This window comes from Vicugna pacos, chromosome 34 (assembly GCF_048564905.1).
Source record: "Vicugna pacos chromosome 34, VicPac4, whole genome shotgun sequence".
NCBI classification, from domain to species: Eukaryota; Metazoa; Chordata; class Mammalia; order Artiodactyla; family Camelidae; genus Vicugna; species Vicugna pacos.
In genome coordinates, this window is record NC_133020.1 from 9075478 (window position 1) to 9097386 (window position 21909).

A 21909-nucleotide genomic window follows, 5' to 3' on the forward strand; every position below is an offset into this window, starting at 1 on the left:
CCCATATTTGAACATTTTTACATCCATTGAATTATTCTTCATCAATTTGATAATATTTGAGGTAAATGTACAACTATGACTAAAATTAATTTCTAATACCTCATTAAATCTAATATCACAGCCTGATCATCACTGACCAGTCAAAATTATAGTCTTTGTATGTTACACCCAGAGACATGCTGGTACTTATACTTCTTCAGAGGGAAATTTTTAAGAAAAGTAATTGAGAAAACAGGAACCAAGATCTATGCCTATCATCAAAATTCGATTTGTAAATGTACAATAAAATAACCGGAAAAAAATTTTAATGACCTAGAAATGCGATTCAAAAGGAAAAATGATTCCAAGGAAATCTAAAGGGATTTAAAGCTTAGAATCATGTTCCAGTCAATTCTACCTGTAACTTAGAATGGTCTGCAAATTTTATAAGGGGAACTGCTACTCTTGGATCACTTTAAAGGTGATGAAATAAGCACTGGTCACTGTGTGAGTCTAGGAGTTTGCTCAAAAGGACAAGGGTTAAAGGTCTGGGCTCACATCCAGATCCACCCAGGAGGGTCCCATCACCCTCAGGGTGCTTACCTAAGCCCCAGATGGGAGGGTTTTACTTGTGATTGCTCTGGGCTGTCTGGGTTGATCAATACTGATTGGAGACATTGTCCTCACTGGACCTTCCCAGAAAGACTGTCAAAGGAGCTGAGAAGTCCCCCTTTAACTGGGACTTCTCTGGGGAGCACGTGAGCTTTCTTTTCTGCTGGTTGATTCCTATGAGAAGCTACCAAAGCGGGTGGTCTGCCAGCTCTGAACCTCCGTGTCTCTAAAGCGCACGGCTCCTGGGATTGTAGTTTAATTGCAAGAGGGATTCAAAACTGTGAGAGAACCAAAGGAAGAATGCTCCGAGGTCGATCTCTGTCTGTGACGTCCCTGGGGGGGCTGCCTCGGTGGGAAGCTCAACTTCCTGTGGAGGATTTACTGCTCTTTGAAGTCGCTTGGGAAGTGACCAATAAAGGTTTGTACTGGCCCTGAAGGGGCTATTTGCTAGATCTCCGAAGAATGCAGACAGCATGTAGATTAGGATTTCACAGAACGTTCTCTAGTGAGAATGAATGGCCACAGAGAGAGGAAACTGTTTAAACTGGAATATAAATTCAGGTTACGCTTAACCTTGTCTGTTTCAACAGGCAATGAAAGCTTAGACTTGGGCATGTGTTGAAGGGCAAGAAAATTAAATATACTCATCATTGACAGGGAATGGGCATTTGAATTAAAGTTTGAAATCCATGTTATGACAAAACAGTAATATAGAGTTAATATTTACTTCTTTGGTTTAATGATTTTTCTTAGCGAAAAAGCACAATTTTGTACATTATCTTAGGTAATCAGGTTTATCTTGGTTGTTTCTTTTTTTAATGGAGGCACTGGGAATTGAACCCAGGACCTCATGCATGCTAAGGACACACTCTACCACTGAGCTATACCCTCCCCATTGTACTTTATCTTAGGAAGAATTGTACCTGATCAGGCCCAGTTAGAAACCCTTATAATTATTTGAATTTTTCAATGGCATTTCTGATAATTCAAGATGAACATGGAATTAAAGTTTTAACTTAGAAGCAACTCAGAAGGCATGGTATTGAACTCCTATTAAGAATAATGCATGTAGTTTTTCTTCAATACTATATATACATAATAATTACAAAAAAAAAAAAGGAAATCAAATTGACAAAATAATTTCCTAAAAAGGTATAATCTCATTTGTGCTGAATTGGAAAAGGCAAGGCAAAGGACTGTGACCTAAATGATTTTTATAATAAAAGTGTCTGTAAAATTATTAAAAACCAATTATTTATGGATTAATATTGTCTAGTTTAAAAGTGTTGAGACTAGTGACACTAATATTGAGGGAATATGAGTAAGAAAAAGTCATGATTTTGAAGGCTGAGTGCTTCCAGGTCATGAAGAAGCAGGCCCGAATGATTGACGGGGAAAACACAGTGATACCTGTGGAATTTGAAGGATCTGAAATGATAATATGTGGTATGATCTATTACATGGTTATTTTTCATTTTTTTTTTTTTTTGCATGTTCACTGCAGTAATTTAAAGGATCTGAAATAAACATGAATGTGATACGTTTCTTTTTCCTTTGGGCTAATCAGAGCCAGCAAAAGCCCTCAAAATTAGAGAAATTCTGTTTAGCATCTGTTCTAATTTTTACCTTATGCTCAGTGTTCAAAGTTCTCATGTGTATGCATTCATAAAATTCCTAATATCATCCAATCAAAATTAAATATCAATTCTTCCTGTTAGAAATGCACAGAATGAATGTAAAAGAACAAAGCGCAGAATTCCTCTTCGCAATTTCGTGAGGAGGAAGCAAAAAGGACAGAAACCTTAATATGGAAAAGTGAAGTATTTTACAAATAGCTGTTCCTATTGTTCTTTTTCCAATCACAAGGTTTTAAAATGTGCTCCAAACTCCTGGGAACAGGGCCATCTCTACTACACAGAAATCCCAGACAGAGTAGGCAGGGACTCAAGGACACAGATTATTGATGGAAAAACCTGGGGGACTATTTTGCACCAGGAATCAGTTCAGAAAACCTCTGTGTGGGTTCCAGCACCTGAGCAGAGTCCTTCTCCTCCTTCTTTTCTCTTCATTAGCAAAGTGAATGGGGCATTGTCTTCCAGTGCTGGACACACACTGGTGAAACTTAACTGTTAAGCCCTCGAGTTTACAACCTGATGACGTGCATGCTGACCTCAGAGCCTAGAACCATGCCTGGTGCATCGAAAATGTTCAACGTTGTTTTTGTTTGGTTGGCTTTTTGTCAGTTTTGTTTTGTTTTATTTTTTGCTTTTTTTTTTTTGGCATGAAAGCACGAATACATTTCTTTTTCAACCTCCTGCTGCCTTTGCTACATACTTTCTTTCATTTCCCATGCAAGAGGAAGGGGATTTTCTTATCAAAAGGGGACCCACAAAAGTGACTTCCCCAAGTTGATATCATCTCCAACATAGCTTTAATATTTATTTACAGTCTGATTTTAAAGAAATTTTTATATAAATGGACCATTATGGTGTTCATCCCTGACAATACATTGACACTATAGTTTCTTTTAAAAATTTACTTTGAACTTTTGCTTCCCTGTTGTTCAAAGCAGTGGTAAGAGGCATCTTAGAGATCATGAATTCAACTCCATCACTTCGTAGATGAGAAGAAGTAAATGATCAAGCAAATGAACAGGTTAGGACTAGCATTTAGGTCGCTTCTGAGTGCACTTCTCTCTTTCATTACTATGCAAGAATTAAAAATTAAAACGTGCAGTGTCTAAGTAAATGTCCTGTAGGTAAAAGGACACAGCACTTGCAGTCAAAAAGTTCAGGGATTTCTGAGACTCAGAAAAAAACCCTTTAAATTGTCTGAACATCAGTTTCTTCATGATGAAATGAATGTAATACACTCCAGCCATCTTACAATGTTTTGTGGCAAACAAGAGAATGTATTCATACCTAAGAAAGCAAAAGATTTCTTACAGAGGGGGAAAAAGTTCCTCACTGCCAGAATTTTTCCAACAAACAATGGAAATGTGTAAAATATAACCATTGAGAGAGTCATGGTTAAATTATTGGATGTTAATGCTTAGAATTTGGAATCACCTTTTCCACTTGTTCACATTAACCTTGAAATTTATTGCTCTTATTCATTCACCCATTTACTATTCAATAAAGATTCATCAAGTGTCTATTGGGTATCAGACCCTGGGAAACGAAGGGCATAGAATTTAACAGTACAGCATTGATTCCCAATCTTCCAGAATTTATGAACTTGCAGAAGGATAGACGACCATGCAAATATAGTCAAATGTAGTGAGTATAAGAATAAGAGAACAAGGCGCTCTGGGACCACACGGGTAGACTCTGTTTTATTGGGCTTCACAGATATGACTTTTTTTTTTTTTAACAAATTGAAGGTTTGTGGCAACTCTGGGTCAAGCAAGTCTATCAGCGCCATTTTTCCTAACAGCATTTATGCATTTCATGTCTCTGTGTCACATTTTAATGATGCTCACAACATTTCAAACTTTTTCCTTATTATTGTATTGTCTTGGTGATCTGTGACCAGCGATCTTTGATGTTACTATATCGAAAAGACTACAATTTGCTGAAGGCTCGAGTGATGGGTAGCATTTTTTTTTAACAATAATGGATTTTTAAATTATGGTCTGCACTTTTTTTTTATATACAAAATGCTATTGCATGCTTGGTAGACTGCAGAGTAGTGTAAACATAACTCTTATATGCACTGGGAAACCAAAGACCGCGAGATTTGCTTCATTGCAGTATTTGCTTTATGGGGGTGGTCTGGAACTGAACCTCTAATGTCTCTGAGGTCTGCCTGTCCACTGGTGGGGGCAGGGGGAGGCTTCTATCTAGTTGGAGGCTTGGAAAAAACCTTTAGCAAAGAGACATTTGAGGTGATGCCTGAAGGATGAATAGTTGTTGGATAGAGATGACGGAGGAGACGGCATCCTTCTTTGGGAGGGAACCGTACATGCCAAGATGCAGAGGTGAGAAAGTATACTCTGCTCAAAGATCTGAGGGATGCTCAGAGACAGAAAAGGAGGGGCGCAAGAGAGAAGATGGGAGAGACCAGCAAGGGCTGGACTGTGAAGTTTATGATGAGTTCATAGCCTTAAGGAGTTACATTTTTCCGTCCATGAATGATGGGAAGCCACTGACGTTCTAGATAGTGGAAAACACTAGGTATTCGGAAGTGGTTCCTAAACATTTTTTAATTGAAAGAAATATTCTTTAACTTCTATAGTGTTTTACACTTGTCAAGTTTCACACATATGATTTCAAATCATCCCATAATAAGCCTTTTTCTCTCTAGTCCTGTATTGTCTCCCCCCGTCCCCTCTCCCCACTGGAAAAAAGTATCTGGGTTCATTGAAATCATTCCTTTGATGTGCACCTTAACTATCTATGGCCAATATCTTGTTTTTCTCCATCCTGAATCCCCTTGGGGTACACAAATGGGGGATTGCAGTGGCTGCAACATCCTTTGTTTACTGACATGGGAGTGACCTTCTTTGTCTACACCACCCTACCGCTGGACATAATACTTTCACCAACTCCCTCCTCAAACTCGACACCACAGTTCTGGGTCACATGGTACAAAAGACACATGGAAAAACAGAAAACTACAGTCAAAGTGATGTGGTAGGGACTGATTATGACTGTAAGTCTGCCACTGGATTCTAGGGCAGAAGCTCAAAAGGTGGGGACCTTGATTAAAAGTGAACTTCAAGGAAGGGGGGAGGGTATAACTCAGTGGTAGAGCACATGCTTAGCATGCATGAGGTCCTGCGTTCAATCCCCAGTGTCTCCATTAAAAAACAATAAATAAATAAACCTAAATATCCCCCCGCAAAAAATGTTAAAATATTGAACTTTGAGGAGTTTGTAAACCCTCTAAAATTGTATTTGAAAATTGTGCTCTCGTATCTGCATGTACTATTTCAGAGAAAAAGACTGAATGATTTCATCAGATTTCCAAAGGCCTCTATGACTAATGTGAGAACCACTGCCCTCAAGCTCCCTAAATCCCTGGGTTCCTTTTCATTAACCCAGAAATGCAAGATTTTTTTTAAAAGCTATTTCCCCTAAGTATTGTTTTCCAAATGGCCTTTCTCTAGAGCAGAATAGAAAGGATTCCACCCTCCCTAAGACCTAAAGCTCTTGTCTCTTTGTGATACTGCTCATTTTCCCCCTCTGCCTCTCCCACCACCACTTTCAGACATTCATCAGTATTTTGCTCCGTAGAGTTACAGCCAACCCTCTGTACCCATGGTTCTGCATCTGTGGATTCAACCAACTTTGGGGCAAAAATAGTCAAAGAAAAAAATCCAGAAAGTTCCAAAAAGCAAAACTTGAATTCGCCATGTACCAGCAACTATGTACACAGCGTTTACATTGTATTAGATGGGCTTTTGAGGGGGGGGGGGTTGGTTTTTGTTTGTGGGAGAAGGTAATTAGATTTATGTGTTAGATATTGTAAGTAACCTAGAGATGATTTAAAGTGCCTAGGTGGCTGTGAGCAGGTTGTATGCAAACACTACATCATTTTATATAAGGGACTTGAGCATCCTTGAATTTCGGTATCCACAGTGGTCACTGGGGTGTAGTGTCCAGAAACCAATCTACTGTGGATACCAGGGGACAACTATACTTACAATCTTGCTATCGAAAGCTTATGGGCTCTGGAGTCAGACTGCCTGGATTGGAACCCCGACTCCATCATGACCTGTGTAATGCTGGATCCTTCTCAGAGCCTCACTGTGTCTCAGCTTCCCCCACCTAAAAATGAAGGTAATAATAGCACCTACCTTAACGGTGTTGTGAAAACTAAAAGAAACACCGATTGTAAATCACTTAGAACAGTGCCTAGCATATAATAAACACTCTGTAGGCGTTAGCTTATTATTATTATTATTATTATTATTATTATTATTATTATTATTATTATTATTATTTCTTCATAAAATTGGTTCATAAAGTAGGGAAGTCAGAGTGTCCACTTTTATGCTGGCTTTCACTTTGAGTGACGCCATGATTCTCTCGTTTAATGCAAAAGCAGAAAGGGGCGGAGTGGGGAGGGGAGGACACGGATCAGGGTTCCTGCAACCATGGGCAATGTTGTAATTAGAGCTTAGGGTGTCTTTGCCTGGTGTGGATGTGCAGTGGCCGTGTCAAAGGCATCCCACGCCCCACCACACAAAACACACAATCTCTGAAAGAACGATGCTTGGTGCAAACATAGCTTGAAGACGAGCACTGGTCTCCCCACTTCCTCTTCATCAAGATTGCCATGACTAAGCCCTTCTGGTCTAAAGCATTCGGAGCTGCCACTGTGGATGTAATCAGGGCGGGGCATGCCTGTTTTTCATCTCCCACTGCCCCGGCCTGCGGCTGCTTTGACTTGAAGCACAGACCCAGCAGGTGGCTAGGCACATGAACGTTTGGTGACAATGGTAACCAGTAGCATTTACTCTCTAACAGAACTTCTGCCTCAGAGAATGATGTCTAACATGGAATGACTCTCCCTGCTTCAGCAGCTCTGTCCTGGGACGGGGGGTCAGATTAGTAGCGATGCATATTGAAATCCTAGACGTCTAAATTCTCTGACTTTTAACCATTTAAAAATAGTGAAGATTCTCCCCATATATATGTTTATATTTATATATTATAATATATAACTCCTTTTTTTGGCTGGTGTCCACATTCCATACTGCATTGGAATCCTACTTTTAACAATACTAGCAGTGTTCTTGGATGCAAACTTGGGTTTCGGCTTCCTCATTGACTTATTCGCTATGATAGCTCAACCTTTCTTTCTTATGAAAACCCTGATACTTTGCCCTCACACTAAAGCTAGCTCTCATGTTGTTTCAGGAAAAGCAGAGATCAATAAAATACAAAGTACGTGTTTGAAAGTAAAGGGGAAGTCCAAATTCAATGACCCACACTGTGGTAAAACAGTAATTCATGAAAAACTAGGCATTGGTGAACCTTGGGTTTATACTCCAAATTTGAAAATGGGAATGACCACATTTCTATGCCATCACCCTCACCTATAATTAGCACACCGAGAGAGGAAGTATTTGGGGCAAAAGATGGTAAATAGACAGAGTGAAAATCGAGGGAAAGTAGTTGGCGTATACAAGTGAGGAGGACAGAGGGAGCCTGAAATGGACCTTGAGCACATGAAATTGCAGTAGGAGGACCTGAACAGGAAAGCTAATTGAGCCTTAGGCAGGTTAACTGAGTTAACTAGTTCAATTTAAGTTGATTACAATTTTTCATCATTATAATTCTTTTTTTTTTAATTTTTATTTATTTACATTTTCTTTTAGGGGGATAATTAGGTTTATTTTTATTTATTTATTTATTTTTAACGGAGGTACTGGGAGCTGAACCCAGGAATGCATGCATGCTAAGCACGCGCACACGCTCTACCACTGAGCTGTATATACCCTCCCCCATTATAATTCTTTAATAAATATCGTTACACATGTATCTTCTTATTTTTCCTCCAGAACAGTTTTCTAGATGTAGACACGCTGAGTATAACAGTATGCGTATTTTTCAGAAGTATACCTATTTTGGGGCTTTGTGCTTTTTTAATAGTGATGGCAGCAATGCCAGAGAGGTAAAATGGAATACCATATGAAGACTCATATTTATGTCATTGGGGTTATGACATGAGGTTTGGGCCAAGCATCCCCTCAAAATCTGCCTGCTTCTTCCCCTTGTGAAAAGATACTTGCTTGGTACCTAGAAAATAAGTGGCATTTTATTCTAGGAGACCTGACCATAATTTGAGCAGTGGCCCTTACTTGGTTATATGCCATCCCCTTGGACCACTGCAGAAGGGATGAAAGGTGATTATGGCCACTGACTGTATGCTTCATGACAATAGCTGTTTGTCCCCACTTTGACACGTCTATGCGGATAGAGCTTTAAGCCAAGTGCCACTTTATTTCAATTGTCTCTTTGGATTTCCTTGAAATGTTTGTACTTCTCTGCTGCTACCAACCCTCTGCTCTCCAACAAGCACCCAGGAGGGCTTTGAAATGTGCGCTAAATTGAACTGAATAGTAACTCTTTGATGGTATCCCTTAAAAACTTTCTTTTAGAAAGTTAAATTAAACCCTTATGCTTGATCAATCTCAAATGCTAACTTAAAAATGAGGGCTAACACAATATTGTACACAACTGTACTTTGATAAAAAATAATGACAATGTTGGCTTACGTAATAACATAGACAAAAAAAATGGACTCATTTCTATCCCCTCATCACTTAAAATGAATTACTAACCTGAATGATTATGGGACCTTTTCTTTTTAACAGTTGGTGGCATCTATACTGTGATTCAGACAAAGGCCAAAACAACTGCAGATGAATGGGGAGACAATTATTTTCTGATTGGTCCATATTTTGAGCATAATATGAAGACTCAGGTGGAACAGTGCGAACCTGTGAATGATGCCATTGGGAGAGCCGTGAGCACGATGAATAAACACGGCTGCCAGGTAAAGGGTACTGTCTGCCTCTCCAATCAGCAAGTCTTAGCAACTGTTGTGGGAAAACACAGTTTCCATGAACTCATCTACTTAGGGAAAAGGAGTTGGTTTATGAGAAAGATGGTGAACCTGATTTTAAATGAATCCTGGTGACCTCAGGCTAGAAAACAGATTCTCCCCTAGAGACTGCAGATGGAAGGCAACTCTGCTGACATGTTGATTTTAACCCATAAGACCCATTTCAGACGCCTGAGCCCTACTCCACGGCTGTGTGTTCTTTACGTGCAGGTGCACTTTGGGAGATGGCTGATAGAAGGGAGTCCTTACGTGGTGCTCTTTGACATAGGCTATTCGGCTTGGAACCTGGACAAGTGGAAGGGCGACCTCTGGGAAGCCTGCAACGTCGGCATCCCTTATCACGACCAGGAAGCCAACGATATGCTGATATTTGGATCATTAACTGCCTGGTTCTTAAAAGAGGTACAGTTTACTGGATAGTTGTACAATGGAGGAGAAGCACACGTTCTCCGTGCCCAGCGATGATCCCGCAATCTTTAGATTAAGCGAATTTTGAGATGATGCCACTAACTGTCCTAAAACATTTCAAAGGAATCTGAGGACATATTCAGCCTTCCTCTAACTAAATACCAGCCTTTGGAACAGGGTAATAATGATGCATATTAATATTTACTTCATGCCAGTTTTAAATAGAGCAATGTGGACAGAACACCCAGTTATATTGCTTGCTACATTGACAATAGTCAGTGTATATGCAAGAAAAAAATAATATACATCATGCACTATGTACATGAATTCTAGAATCATGGGAGGAGAAAATAGCTTGAAATATTTGGTTTCGTTCATGCATGAGCGCTTGTGCAACTACAGTGGCTTTTAGATCTTTTCGTCATTTGCTAAAGGCTGAAGTGATCTCAGCGGTTGCTAAGGAGTCCATCGCAGTGAAATATCCCGTAGATGTAAAAAAAACGAGTGCACTGGAAATCAGTCCTTGTTAAATGAGCCAAGCCCGCACTAAGTCCTGAGAGCACAGCAGTAGGATTTCTTCCCATTCCTTGCATCTCCACGATGATTATGCCTGACTCACAAATCAGATAACGAAGGAAGAGGGTCCCTAGCGATGTGGGGGTGTGGTCCAAGGACACATCACAGAATCACCGTGTTGGGGGTGTGTCCTCATGACCAATTTGACTTCTTTCTGATGAAGTCGGTCCAACAGCCTTGAAGGGCTGCCTTGAAGGGGGCAGTGGAGGGGCAGCCCTCTTGCTTTGTCTTGGCGACAGAATAGGAGAACACTGAGGGTGCTGACAGGATTTGGCCCAGTGACAGACGCGCAGTCTTGTTTAGCATCAGCTGCAGAAACCAACTCTTCCTCTGCACACTGCCTTCCTGAGCCACTGCCCCCAGGGCTGCACGCATGCATGCAAGAATCTGCTGTCATCCTTTGTTAAAGTAAATTAAAGGGGAGAGAAACACAAAAGTGAGAGCCCCAGTTTTCTCTAAAATAAAGCAGTTCCAGAAACAGATTTTCTTTGCTTCAAAGGGGAAAGACACTGAAAAGAATCCAAGGCTGCCGGGCAAGCTTGGTTTCTGCTGTCACCTCTTTGCACCCCCCGATCTGCCCAATGGGTAATAGCTGTGAGGAACTTTTTGAACAGCAGGTACTTTAAAGTACCAAGATCTTAGCCCAAGTCAGTTGTTCTCAAAGACGATTTCGCCTGCAGGCTTGTATGAAATGCACATTCTTACCCCCTGCCCAGAACTACTTGATTAGATTATCTGGGGTGAGTCTCAGACATTAGTGCTGACCAAGCCTTTCAGATGATGGTGATGTACACTAAGTACGAGAAGTAAGTTAATTCTCCAGACTTCCCAATTTTCTGAGCAGTCTTCTTGAACACAGGTGTTTTCATTATTGGTGCCACACCCCTGTTCAGGAAACAGCCATAAGGGGAGTGGGATGTAAATAGTAATTTTTTGTTGGGGTGAAACAAAGTAACTTTTTTATTGAAGTATAATTGATTTACAATATTGTGTTAGTTTCAGGCGTACTGCAAAGTGATTCAGTTATATATATATATTTAGATATATCTATATCTATCTTTATATATATAGGTTATTTTCCATTATAGGTTATTACAAGATCTTGAACATAGTTCCCTGTGCTATACAGTAAATCCTTGTTGTTTATCTATTTTATATATAGTAGTTTTTCCCCCCTAATCCCAAACTCCTAATTTACCCCTCCCCACCCTTTTCCCCTTTGGTAACTATAAATCTGGTTTCTATGTAAGCGAGTCTCTGTTTTATAAATAAGTTAATTTGTATTGTACTTAGATTCTACATATAAGTGATATCATATGATATTTGTCTTTGTCTGATTTACTTCACTCAGTATGATAATATCTGGGTCCATTCACATTATTGCAAATGGCATTTTTCATTCTTTTTTATGGCTGAGTAATATTCCATTGTATGTATGTGTATAGATATATATACCTCATCTTCTTTTCCCATTCATCTGTTGATGGACATTTAGGTTGCTTCTGTCTTGGCCATTGCAAATAGTGCTGCTGTGAACATTAGGGTGCATTTATCTTTTTGAATTAGAGTTTTGTCTTTTCCAGATATATGCCCAGGAGTGGGATTGCTGGATCATAACAGTAGCTATATTTTTAGTGAAACAAAGTAACTCTAAGGTTAAGAAACTGGTTCTCTGCCTAGTGTTAGAATCAGACCCAGAATTAGACCTGGGTAGGTCCTCAATGTGTTACTAAATTTCTACTTGATTCTAAGCAAATTATTAATCTTTCTCCCCAGTGCCATAGTCTTAAAATAATAATATATCAATTAAAATGTTTTTGACTTCAAGGAATGGAAAATCCAAATAAGACTGTCTTAAAAACATGAAGTCATTTATTTTTTGTTTTAAAAGAAGATTGTAAGTGGATGGTCCCAACTGATTCAGCTGCTCAGTGAGTCTTCAAAAATATAATTGCTATTATTCATTCATCCATGCAATGAATATTTATTGGGTGCCCATTGTGCATTTTTCCTATGAGGCCCCTCTGTGGATTAAAAAAAAAAAAAACTGATCCATTACTGAAAAGGAGGATAATGCCATCAAAATATATTGGCTTTATGAACATGCTGCTAATCCAACAAAGCCCCTAAACTTGTTAAATCTGAATGCTTTATATTTAGAGCCTTTAAAATTGGGCTAAAATTTACAGGCACGATAACTTGCCTATGGGCGGGCCATGAGCGAGGTCAATCTTCATCAGCAACTTTTGTAAACCTTCTTCCCTGGCGTAGGTGACAGATCACGCAGATGGGAAACACGTCATTGCCCAGTTCCATGAATGGCAGGCCGGAACCGGACTGATCCTTTCTCGAGCTCGGAAGCTTCCAATCGCCACAGTCTTCACCACGCACGCCACGCTGCTTGGGAGGTATCTCTGTGCAGCAAACACTGATTTCTACAACCATCTTGATAAGGTAATTAGTCCTTCCAGCTCCCCTCCACCCTGCACCACCTTTCTTCCCAATCTTTAAAGCCGCAGGATGAGAAGTATTGATCTTCACCTTTCACCGCCAGACACATGGCAGGAATGCCCTTTCAGCTAATTAGTATTCATACAAAGCCTCCCCTGCGGGGACAGATTGCTCATAGAGTTTAACTTTGCTCAGAGTGCAGTGGCGTGTAGCGCTGAGAGGCCGGATGTCTGTCCACTTTGGGGCCAGAGACCCAAGATCCAAAAGGGCGTGGTGGGAGTCAGACCCTGTGGGCGTGAGGCTGGGCTGCCGTCCACCCCGAAGCTCGGGAAATGCTGTGAGGGCCCCGGATCTGCCCACAGCTCTGGGTGGCAGGTGCATGATGGGAATTCTAGGCATCAACTTGTACTATGAACCTAACTTCCTCCATCCCCCAAGTGAACAGACAGGTCAGATTTCTCCTGTAACCCTGCAATGCACAATGGAGTTTCTGTGGACGTCCAGTAAGACAAGTTATCAAAACCAGGGATGTGGGTCCTTGGTGACCAAACAGTTGGGTTTGCTTACCTTGGAAGACTGCCCTATTCTATGACCTAAAGTCACTCAGTTTTGGCTTCTTTCTTCTATTTTCCATCAATTAAATCAGATTAATAAAAGTATGTCTTTTATATCATCATGTCAATAATATTGACAAAGCATTTGAGTATCGTAAAGTCAGGAGTTTTGCTAATTTGTTGTCTCCATTGCCAAATAAATCAGTTTAGCATCTGAGGGCTCTGTTTCACTCTCAGGAAAAAAAGAAAGTTGGAAAGTTGATTTCTAAAGACTCCCCCAATTTAAAAATTGTTCTAGGAGTCTATGAAACAGAATGTGTGCTTTTGTAAATGTGTGTATGTTTGTAATACACAGGTAACATTACTCAAATAGGGAGAGGGGAAAGTTAATCCTCTATCTCAAAGACACTTGGAGTGCTGGAAAGTTCTTGTGGACAAACTTTCACGTTTGCATTGCGGTCCTAATGAGAGCTTGCCCATAAAAAGGTCAGCCTAACCTAAAGGTCAAATTGTAAACATAGGATGTATATTTAAAATAAAGACACCAAAGACTTCAGAGAGTTAAGAGATCAGCCAAATTTCCTAATGGTAGACTAACAAGGGCAAACCAGTGATCTGTATTAAGCTCAGCCACCGTGTTTCTTGGAGAAGGGCAGACTTGGATTTTTGTGAAAGAGAAAATATTACAGAGGCATATCAAATATTTCACTTCAGAACACTTAAGAGCCTTGGACAGTAACAATTAATAAAACAGCTAATAATACACATCAGATTTTATTAGTTGTCAAGGAACAAATGTATTATCATGTAGTATGTAGTTATATATTACAGCTTTATCCTTTCAATCAAAGGTCAGAATTTACATCACACAACCTTCAAATGATTCCATATCCCCGCAGCTCAAAGCCCCTCACTGGTTAAAATATGCATGTTTCGTCAGACCCCAGCCCATCTTTCTAGTAAAACATCCCGCTCAGCGGAGGGACTAGTAGATAATAAGTGGTTACGAGCTAGATTTGGAGTTAAACTCATAATCATTTTTCATAGGAAAAGCCCCTGTAATCATTTTCTACAGCAGATGTCCCAATGCTCACAGTAGGTTTAGAATTTGGGTAAAGCACAAAAAACACCAAATTATATGCGTCAAAAAAATTTTAAAGTTCAACGTATGAGGTGATGCTGACAATATGAAGATCTATATGAGACACTTTTCCTTATCCTTAGCCAAGATGAATCAGACCCTCTCAGATCCTATACCTTACTCAGACTCTTACTCATTTCTGCCTAATTTCTACTTGCTTTCCCACTAATTCATAAGCTCTTTGGAAACAACAGAAATATGTAAATTACTAAACAAATGTAGGCTGAATGAGAGATTCAGTTGAATGAATGAGAGCAGCTATATAGAGATTTAAGAAAACATCTGCTGATCTAAGGATGCCATATGGAGACTTGATTCAAATAATTTAAGAGAGATGGTTGCAAATATTACAGTCAAGAAGGAATGCCCTAGGAATGACCCCGTTGTAATCGTTAGAATCATCTAATGAGTCTTTTTTGGCGTATTCCTCTGTGTGGTGCAGTCACCATTGGGACTGACTTGTTGATAGGGCTGGAATCTAATTTATATTAAAGCAAATAGGATCCCAAATGTGGAGTCAGACTGATTTGGGATCAATTTAGGGGCCTTCTGAAATATTTAATAGATATGTGACCTTGGGCTAGTTTTTTAACCTCTAAAACTTTCAATTTCCCCCTCCATAACATGAAGACAAAGTACATGTCTCAGTGGCTTATGAGGATTAAATACAATATCTTGCCTAGAAGAGTGTCTGATACACAGTGTCAAACTTCTAATAATCTTTACTCCAAAAAGCACCTGCTAATATGATGCCAGCAACTTTACAGAGTTTTTTTCTCTTAGACACTGTAGTTTCACATGCAGCTGTATGAGACATAACATTCAATAACTAAGCAAAATGGCCAAAGCCCACAAAGGTTGCCAACTATGTAAGTAATTGTTGGGGATCTGGCTTTTGGTTAAAGTTAGGATACCCAGAATAATGGGTGATTCCACAATCTAACACACCGTCTAATTAAAGTCACTGTACACTCCTTGAAATTACACGGTGGTGGAAGTTACATTAGCATGGGAAAGCATTTGTCTTTTCTCTTTGTCAGGTCTTTTCAGTGAATGGACGATGATAATAATAATTATCCTTACTTTCAGTGTCAAATTTAATGTCAGCTTTTTTCACTGCATATGGAAAAAATATGATAAAGACCTTGGGGAAAGGAATTAGCTCAATATTTATAAAATAAGTAAAAGTATAATTAAAGTACAAAAAGATGAAGAATGCTCTATGATTATAGCAAAGTGGAAATAGCATTTACTAAGGGCGTTAAATGGCTGTTTAAGCAGAAACGAAGTAAACAACATTTTCTTAAAGCATAAGTAGCTATGCATTTTAGTAGTTGGTTTAGTAAAACATTATCATTACTCTTTTTATGGCCATAAAATGTCACATAGCCTTGAGAAAAACAATATAAAAAATATGTGATTTTGTTTTGTGTAGGTAGATCAGTGTAAGCAAATGTATATGTGTGGGGTTTTTTTTTTTGGTTTATTTTATTTTTTATTGAAGTAAAGTTGATTTACAATGTTGTGTTAGTTCCTGGTGTACAGCACAGTGATTCAGTTATGCATATGTATATTCTTTTTTATATTCTTTTTAATTATAGGTTATTATAAGATATTGAATGCAGATCCCTGCGCTATCCAGTAGAGCTTTGTTATTTATCTATTTCATGTATAGTGGTGTGTATCCGCTAATCCTAAACTGTTCTGTTTTGTTTCAACAGTTTAACATAGACAAAGAGGCTGGGGAGAGGCAGATTTACCACCGGTACTGCATGGAGCGGGCTTCTGTCCACTGTGCTCATGTGTTCACCACAGTTTCCGAAATAACAGCGATCGAGGCAGAGCACATGCTGAAGAGAAAGCCCGGTAATTATCATCCCTGAGTTGGTCACCGATCTTTCAGCTCAAATGATGTTAGAATATGAAAATTGTGTTTTAAATGAAAATGGACAAAATAATAATAGGAGGAAAATTTGCATTCACTATGACCACCCAAATCTTTAAATTCTCACATATTTAAATTCTCACTTTCAGTAGCTTTTTTGAACACTAAGCTATATCTGGAACATAGTAGCATACAATCTGTGTTTGTTGAATAAACAGACGATGCTTAAAATCCCTTAGTTCTAAACCAGTTCAAACCCAGCAAGCTGAGTTGACTTTTCTATTTTAAGAAAACGGAAGTCCAGAAAATATCAGAAATCTGTGTGAGACTACCCCAGTACTACATCTTATAACATGGATTCATTGGTCCTGTTTAGTAGAAACCTGTTGGTTTACTTCTCCCAAGATTTTCTTGCAAGTTTTTCTGGGAACTATATCCAGACCCATCCAGAGGCTGCAGGGCCAAGAGGCACGTTCATAAAACGTGACCCTGTCACCTGACCACAGCTGATTGGTCCAGAGGCAGACACCTGACATAAGCTGGACCAATCAGAATGCTCTCATAAGGAGTCTTAAACACATGAGTCTTTGAATGCAGTCTTGTATAACAGAAATGTCAAGCTTTGAAGCTGCTGGCAGCTTCCATTTTTCTATTATGTAGCACAGGATACAAAGGAAGTTAAACTACAATGAAGTATAATAAGAAGCGGAAACCGATGGAGAGAGAGAATTCTAGACTCTCCACAGTGATTTAGACCATGGTTTAAACTAATTCCTAAGGCCCAGCTAAATCTTTGACATAAGATACTGAAGCATACTAACTACTATATATAAAATAGATAAACAACAAGGTCCTACTGTACAGCACAGGGAACTATATTCAATACCTTATAATAGTTTATGATGAAAAAGAATAGGGAAAGGAATACATATATATATATATGTATAACTGAATCACTATGCTGTACACCGGAAATTAACACATTATAAATCGACTATACCTCAATTCAAAGAATTAATTAATTAATTAATTGTTACAGAAAGAGAAATGCATTGTAAGAGGGAATTGTCTGCTATCCTGATCACACTGTACAGTTCATGCAGGAATTATTCACATGAGGACTTTGACGGGAAATCTTGGCAACCTAAAATTGACCCAACCATGGCAAGATCTGTAAATGAGTAGAGCCAATTACTTAGTAAAAAAATTTTTTAAAAAACAGCAGTTCTTTCTGCCCCCCTCAAAGAAATGACCAAGAAGCCTGGGGTGATTCTTTGGAAACACGGCAAGGGAGTGGCCTAGTAACTGTGAAATATCCTTCAAAATGATGGCATACTTGTCATTCTAGCTCAAACCTCCACTGCAAAAATCTCCACTGCCATGTGCTAAATTTTTCTATCACCTTTATTTTTACTGCTACTAAATGCAATAACCCAAATGTTCAACTCAGTAGGTGGCTCCCATCAAGAACTCTGAGTAGTCTCTTATCTTTCCTGTCACAAATGAACATTCTGGAAAACCAAAAATGTCTTCTGGCTCAAGCAACAAAATCTTCTAGGCAGAAAGAATCAGTTATGTATTAGAAATAAAGGGCTACCTTTCCAGTTTTCCATATGGACAGGACACTTCCCACACGCTCGGTCAGAAGAAGATGACAAGAGGTGGTTTAGCGCACAGCACAGTTAAGGACGCAGTAGGTGAAGGCAGACCCCGTGGCTTCTACTCCCACGGACACGTGTGTGTCTGGAACAGGTTCCATAGCAATTCTGTGCCTCAGTCTCTGCCTCTGCAAATGCAGATAAGCGCCCTGCTCCGCTGGTTGTTGCAAAGATGAATGAATTACTTTGCAAGGCATTTAGAGCAATGCCTGGTGCACAGTAAGCAATCAGTAAATGAAAAACTCTTAAAATGATTATTTTTGCTATTCATTAGATGGTTTCATAGTACCAGTCACTCAATGTTATTTCTGTCAGGTTCTCTTGATCTCCTACTTCAGCAATTTCTTGTAAAGTTTTATGAATTTTTGACTCTATGATAGTCAGGATCTAGAAATGTTAAGAGACACCAAACTTTACAGATTTTAAAAACCATGTTTTCTTAAACAATGCTACCCTCTCTCAGAAAAGATTTTTTGTGATTTTATTCTGCTTTTCCAGATGTAATTACTCCAAATGGCTTGAATGTTAAGAAATTTTCAGCAGTACATGAATTTCAAAATCTACATGCCATGTACAAGGCCAGGATCCAAGATTTTGTTCGAGGTCATTTTTATGGGTATGTTTTTCTTTATTAAAAAAAATTGGCATGTGATTTTTAAGGATCTGGGATACAGAGGAAAAACAGGGTGGTTAGAGTAAATGTTTATCTTTCCCAGCTGCCTTCGTACTTGAAATTCCTGTGTACATTTTGTTGCTGTTACTTTAGTTTGTTTGAACCTGTTTTGTTTTGTTTTAGTCACCTGGACTTTGATCTTGAAAAAACGTTGTTCCTCTTCATTGCTGGAAGGTATGAGTTTTCAAACAAAGGAGCTGACATCTTCCTAGAATCCTTATCCAGGCTCAATTTCCTGCTGAGGGTAAGACCACTCTAGAACGCCACGCAGTGCTTTTATAGGAGAACCTTCTTCTGCTGGAAGTAAAGAATTTTCTGGCTTCTTAACTCATTTTCAAAAGAGTATATGATTTTGAAGACTTAAAATGACAGTCTTATTCTCCAAATGGCTTCAGTCTTTCCATTTACATATTAAGACTGCCTCATTGTTCACTTTTACATTTGTCTAAGTTGTTAGGTAGTTTTTAAAGAGCCGCAAGCTTATCACATTATATGTGTAATGTTTTAAGACCACCATATGAGATCCCTTTTCCCACCCTCGTCCCAAGAGTTTGTAAACAATTAAAAGATAAATATTTACAAAAAAAAAACACCAAATGGAGAACAAAATCTCACCTTTTTAAAAACCAATAAAGACTACAATGGACCATGTCGCTCAGGTATATGGCACCAATAGGCTTCCTAAGACTGGCCGTTGGTATTAAACTTTTTGGTGTTAGACATCCAGTCGCAGGCAGCTCTGGCCACTGCCATCCTCCCACAACTGGAGCAAAGCTTTCAGAAGAACATGTGCAATACAGCTGACAGCCAACAGCTGCTCCCTGGAGAACAGGGCAGACGCACACAAATTCTCTGCCTCCCCCAGCTCACTAGCAGTGTCCCTTCCTTGAGATTGAAAGTCTTGCACTGTGAAACTAGGAGAGGTCCCACCACACAGAAGCACAAAGGAGGGAAAGGAATTTTCCACTCTCAACAATGTGAACTCAATTTTTGTTCAGGAGGGTAAGACTTAAAATAGGTTCCCAACTAACCCAGCAATAAAACCTAGGCCAATAGAAGTAGCATGTCATAGCTCTGGATGAAAATTATTGGCTTACATTCCAATCGCACCACATCTAAATATAGAATAAGTAACAGGAAAATGCAGAAGACCAGGGTAGAAGTCCAGTTTTATTGAGATCTTGAGACAGTCTAAACTTTGCTGAGCCCTGTCCTGCTCTCCAGTTAAATTTTTACTTCTTGAATGTAGTTTATCCTTGCCCTAGAGCAGACATTGTACCAAGTATGCTAAAAGATTTCTTAAAACCACATTAATAAAAACCCAAGCCTACAAAAGAGGACTGAAGACCAGAAAGATAATTCAAGAATAAGCTGGAATAATATATTTCAGAGTATTTCCTGGTCTGTATCTACTCAACAAGCTTACAGATGAATTCACTGCCAGATCAAACATGTATGATGTTTAGGGACATTATTAATCAATTTATGCATACATTTATTAAATAGTCACTTTATTTTTAAGTGTGAAAAAGAAAACCCAGTTTCTCTTATTCTAGACCTCAAAAATTATTACAATCCTTGGAGAAATTGAAAGAAAGCATTCTCTTTCCATATAGCATAGTTATTCTTTAATAGCACATTGGCTACTCGTGGGGAGAATTTCCTACTCTGAGGCTCCCATCGATGTTTTGAACAGAATATCAGGCCCTAGAGAGCAGAGACCACGGATTAGATGGTAAAGTGCCCCGCACTTGGGGGATAGTCATTTTCCGAAGGCAAGAGCATTCATCTGTTCACAGTTTTAAGTAAGTTTATGATTTCATTCCCACAGCTGTTTGGCCTGTCATTTCCTTCTGAGAAATTCCAGGTCAACGGTATTTGTTAAAAGAGGAAAAGAAAACAGATTGCAGAGTCAAAGAAAAAACAACAACAAATAGTTTGAATCCCTTCTTTGCCAATAACCTGTCATAGGAGCTCAGACAAGACACTGAACCTCTTGCACCTCCCTTTAGAGATGAATGAGGAGACGGACGGTGGCGTGCGCGGTTATTGCCAGGCTCGGGTTAAGTTATGCATTTAGATCACCCAGCACAGCGGCTGCCACAGCAGAAGTTCATGCTTGTTCCTTTACTTCAGGGCTAAAGAAACCAAAATGCAACGTCACGAGAATCAAGACACTTAATAGAAAACTAAATAATCTATGTGTGCACATCCACATGAATTCACTGTTAAAAAAAAAAACAGAATAAAGCCAAATGAAAGGTTCGTTAACTTTCCAATCTGAAATTTGAAAGAGCTGGTTTTATCCATGGAATCATAACTTACATTTTAACTTGTTTTAACCACAGAAAAGCACAGTGATATCAAATAGCAATTGTTCTCCATTTTAGGTAGTCGATGCCGTGACAATATCTTATGTGTGGATTTTCTAATTGCTTATTGGCAAATCTTGATTGAAAGCCATATTTAAATTAGAATTTCTGAAAAAGCCTCAGGACAGGGGCTGTAATTTCTTTGTGGATCATAACTTAAATGTTCTTTTTAATCTAAAGATACTTTAATGCCCTGTTTTTCACAGTGTAAGGTTCATCTGTCACATGGCTTATCTTATCTTTGATAGTTGACTCTGTTGTGTTTTCTAATCCCCCATCAGATGCATAAAAGTGACGTCACCGTGGTGGTGTTTTTCATCATGCCTGCCAAGACAAATAATTTCAATGTGGAAACCCTGAAAGGCCAGGCAGTGCGAAAACAGCTCTGGTAACCTCACGTCTTGTAAATGTTCTCAAGCAATAGGTGGAAAGGGATTTTTTGCAAGTGCATGATTTCCGATCTGGTTCCTTGAACTGTTTTTCTTTTCCTTTAAGATTATAATAGCACAAATGCTTCTAGGTTCTCTTTTCGTTGGGCTGCTATATTAGATCATGTCATGCCTGTGAAACTGTGTGAGTATAAGAACTTTGAAGTGAGCTACCCCAGTAGGATAAGGCCTCTGTAGAAATCTTTAAAGATGGGTTGAATTAAAAAAATTTTTTTCAATTGCAGAGATTTAAAAACATATGTCAAAGTAAAGAGATTCATGTAATGACCCCCTGCATGCCAACAGCCCAGATTCAACAATTGTCAGTGCGTTCCCAATGTTACATCTGTACCTCCATACACTCCCTCTCCCTTCCCCCACCCTTCCCAGATTATCATCAAGCAAAAAAAATGGTACGCTTTCTGCCCTAGTCAGGGGATTCTGCTGCCTCAGCTCTGGCGGTTTTAACTCAGGCTAAATTGGCAAATAGGAAAATAATAGAAGAGGCTATACAGAAGAGACCTGTAATTTCAAAGAATGCACTGACGGAACAACGGCACTGTCGTGGCAAATGACTAAAATTGTGACATTTCTT

General features: G+C 39.1%; 1 protein-coding gene across 1 annotated transcript in view; it reads left to right on the top strand.

Moving 5' to 3' along the window:
- The first annotated feature begins 689 nt into the window (after positions 1 to 689).
- The window catches only part of GYS2 (glycogen synthase 2), a 39508-nt gene continuing 18288 nt past the window's right edge, over positions 690 to 21909 (top strand). Inside the window, exons 1-8 of the mRNA XM_006199922.4 lie at positions 690 to 1009; positions 8918 to 9099; positions 9379 to 9570; positions 12424 to 12606; positions 16020 to 16164; positions 18340 to 18457; positions 18638 to 18758; positions 21168 to 21274. Of these exons, the coding sequence (XP_006199984.1) occupies positions 892 to 1009; positions 8918 to 9099; positions 9379 to 9570; positions 12424 to 12606; positions 16020 to 16164; positions 18340 to 18457; positions 18638 to 18758; positions 21168 to 21274 (1166 nt within the window). The 5' untranslated portion in view covers positions 690 to 891. The remainder of the gene's footprint in view (positions 1010 to 8917; positions 9100 to 9378; positions 9571 to 12423; positions 12607 to 16019; positions 16165 to 18339; positions 18458 to 18637; positions 18759 to 21167; positions 21275 to 21909) is intronic.